This window comes from Myotis davidii, unplaced genomic scaffold (assembly GCF_000327345.1).
Source record: "Myotis davidii unplaced genomic scaffold, ASM32734v1 scaffold496, whole genome shotgun sequence".
In the NCBI taxonomy this organism is placed as follows: domain Eukaryota; kingdom Metazoa; phylum Chordata; class Mammalia; order Chiroptera; family Vespertilionidae; genus Myotis; species Myotis davidii.
In genome coordinates this window covers 1,570,381-1,571,799 of record NW_006289398.1, presented here as the reverse complement: position 1 = coordinate 1,571,799, position 1,419 = coordinate 1,570,381, and the positions used below count along the sequence as shown (strand labels likewise).

Genomic DNA, 1,419 nt, shown 5'->3' with positions numbered 1-1,419 from the left:
ATCGAACCCGGGACCCTTCAGTCCGCAGGCCGACGCTCTATCCACTGAGCCAAACCGGTTTCGGCGCACGGGCCATAGTTTGAGGACCCCTGGCTTAGACGGTTCAGGACTTAATACAGGGAAAAATAAAATGGCATAAATACTGTACATCCTCCTTACAGAAACACATAAAAACGCCTGGAGACAACCCCTCGTCAAGTGGTCTGAGTTGAGCCTGGAGAGGCCTCCCTGGGTGTGAGCAGCCCCACGGAGAGCCCCGTGTTAAGAAAGACGGCCGAGGAGAAGGCCACAGAACAAGAGCCCCAGGGCAATTACCCAGCAGGCAAAGGTCTAACGATTTAAATTCCAGTTAATGTGCTCAACACGTCAAACGTATTAAATTCGGTTTTAATTTTTTATTTTAGGCTATTATAAACATACCATTTTAGACATAAGACTAAGTTATCACCGATAATCATTCACCAATTTCAAATTAATAAAGCCAAGCAAAGAGATGAGCCAAATGACCTGACCTTCATGGTCTGGTGGGAGTGTCTCCAGTTCCTCCAGTGTAAATGTGTCTCCTCTTAAAAGATCCTCATCGATGATGTCTACCACCTGTTTATCGGTGTCATCAGTGACAGAAATACTCTCCTCATTGGTTTCCTTTATTTCAGGGGTTCGGGCTTCAGTTGGCATTCTGTTGACAAAAATGAAGCAGCTGCAACTGTAACTCATCTTCGGAAACAAGAAGCTTGCTTTCAATTGATAGTTTATTGAAAACGAACAAACTTGGTGCTTATATTTATCAGGTCTTTGTGTTTTAACCACGCCTGGTGCACAGCAGCAGCTCAAGGGAAGGTTGTTCAATGAATGACGGGGCCTCCCACTTTATTGACTCAAAAGATCAGAATAACGTCAACTCGTTCAAGCTTGCCCTTCTCACCGAGGACTCCCCTGCGTACAGGCTCCACCTTGGGGTCCAAGGACAGACCCCGCAGAGCACTGCTTCCCAGGGGAAAAGAGGTGAGTGATCCCTTCAACTTCCTCTGGCATCGGAGAGCCATTCATCGGAGAGCATAACAAGGGGTCTCTCGGGAGGAGCCGCTCCACCCTCAGAAGGTAAATGCTAGGCCGACAGGGAGGAGTGTGCAAGGAGCTCCTACAGCACTTCAGGAAGTGCTCACTCCCCGGTTCTCCAGTGCAAGGACATCTTCTTCCCTTAACCTTCAAGGGTGCAAGCCTTCCCTTCAAGCCGAACGGCATCAAACAAGGCGTCGTCGGGGAAAAGGTCGCAGTCAGCACTTACGTCAAGACGCTCCGGCGAGGTTCACCGTGGCCATCCCCTCCGTCAGGCCCCGCTGGCCCGGACCCTGCCACCGAGCAGCCGGGGCTCCCTTGTGAGGCATCCTCACTGGGGGGCCCCAGCAGAGACCCAGG

At 50.7% G+C, this 1,419-nt stretch overlaps 1 protein-coding gene across 1 annotated transcript in view; it reads right to left on the bottom strand.

Annotated features, from left to right (window-relative positions):
* Positions 1-1,419, bottom strand: part of LOC102756115 (chromosome unknown open reading frame, human C5orf42) — a 91,005-nt gene that overhangs the window by 56,530 nt on the left and 33,056 nt on the right. The window contains 2 exon segments of the mRNA XM_015562602.1: positions 513-679; positions 1,289-1,416. Of these exon segments, the coding sequence (XP_015418088.1) occupies positions 513-679; positions 1,289-1,416 (295 nt within the window).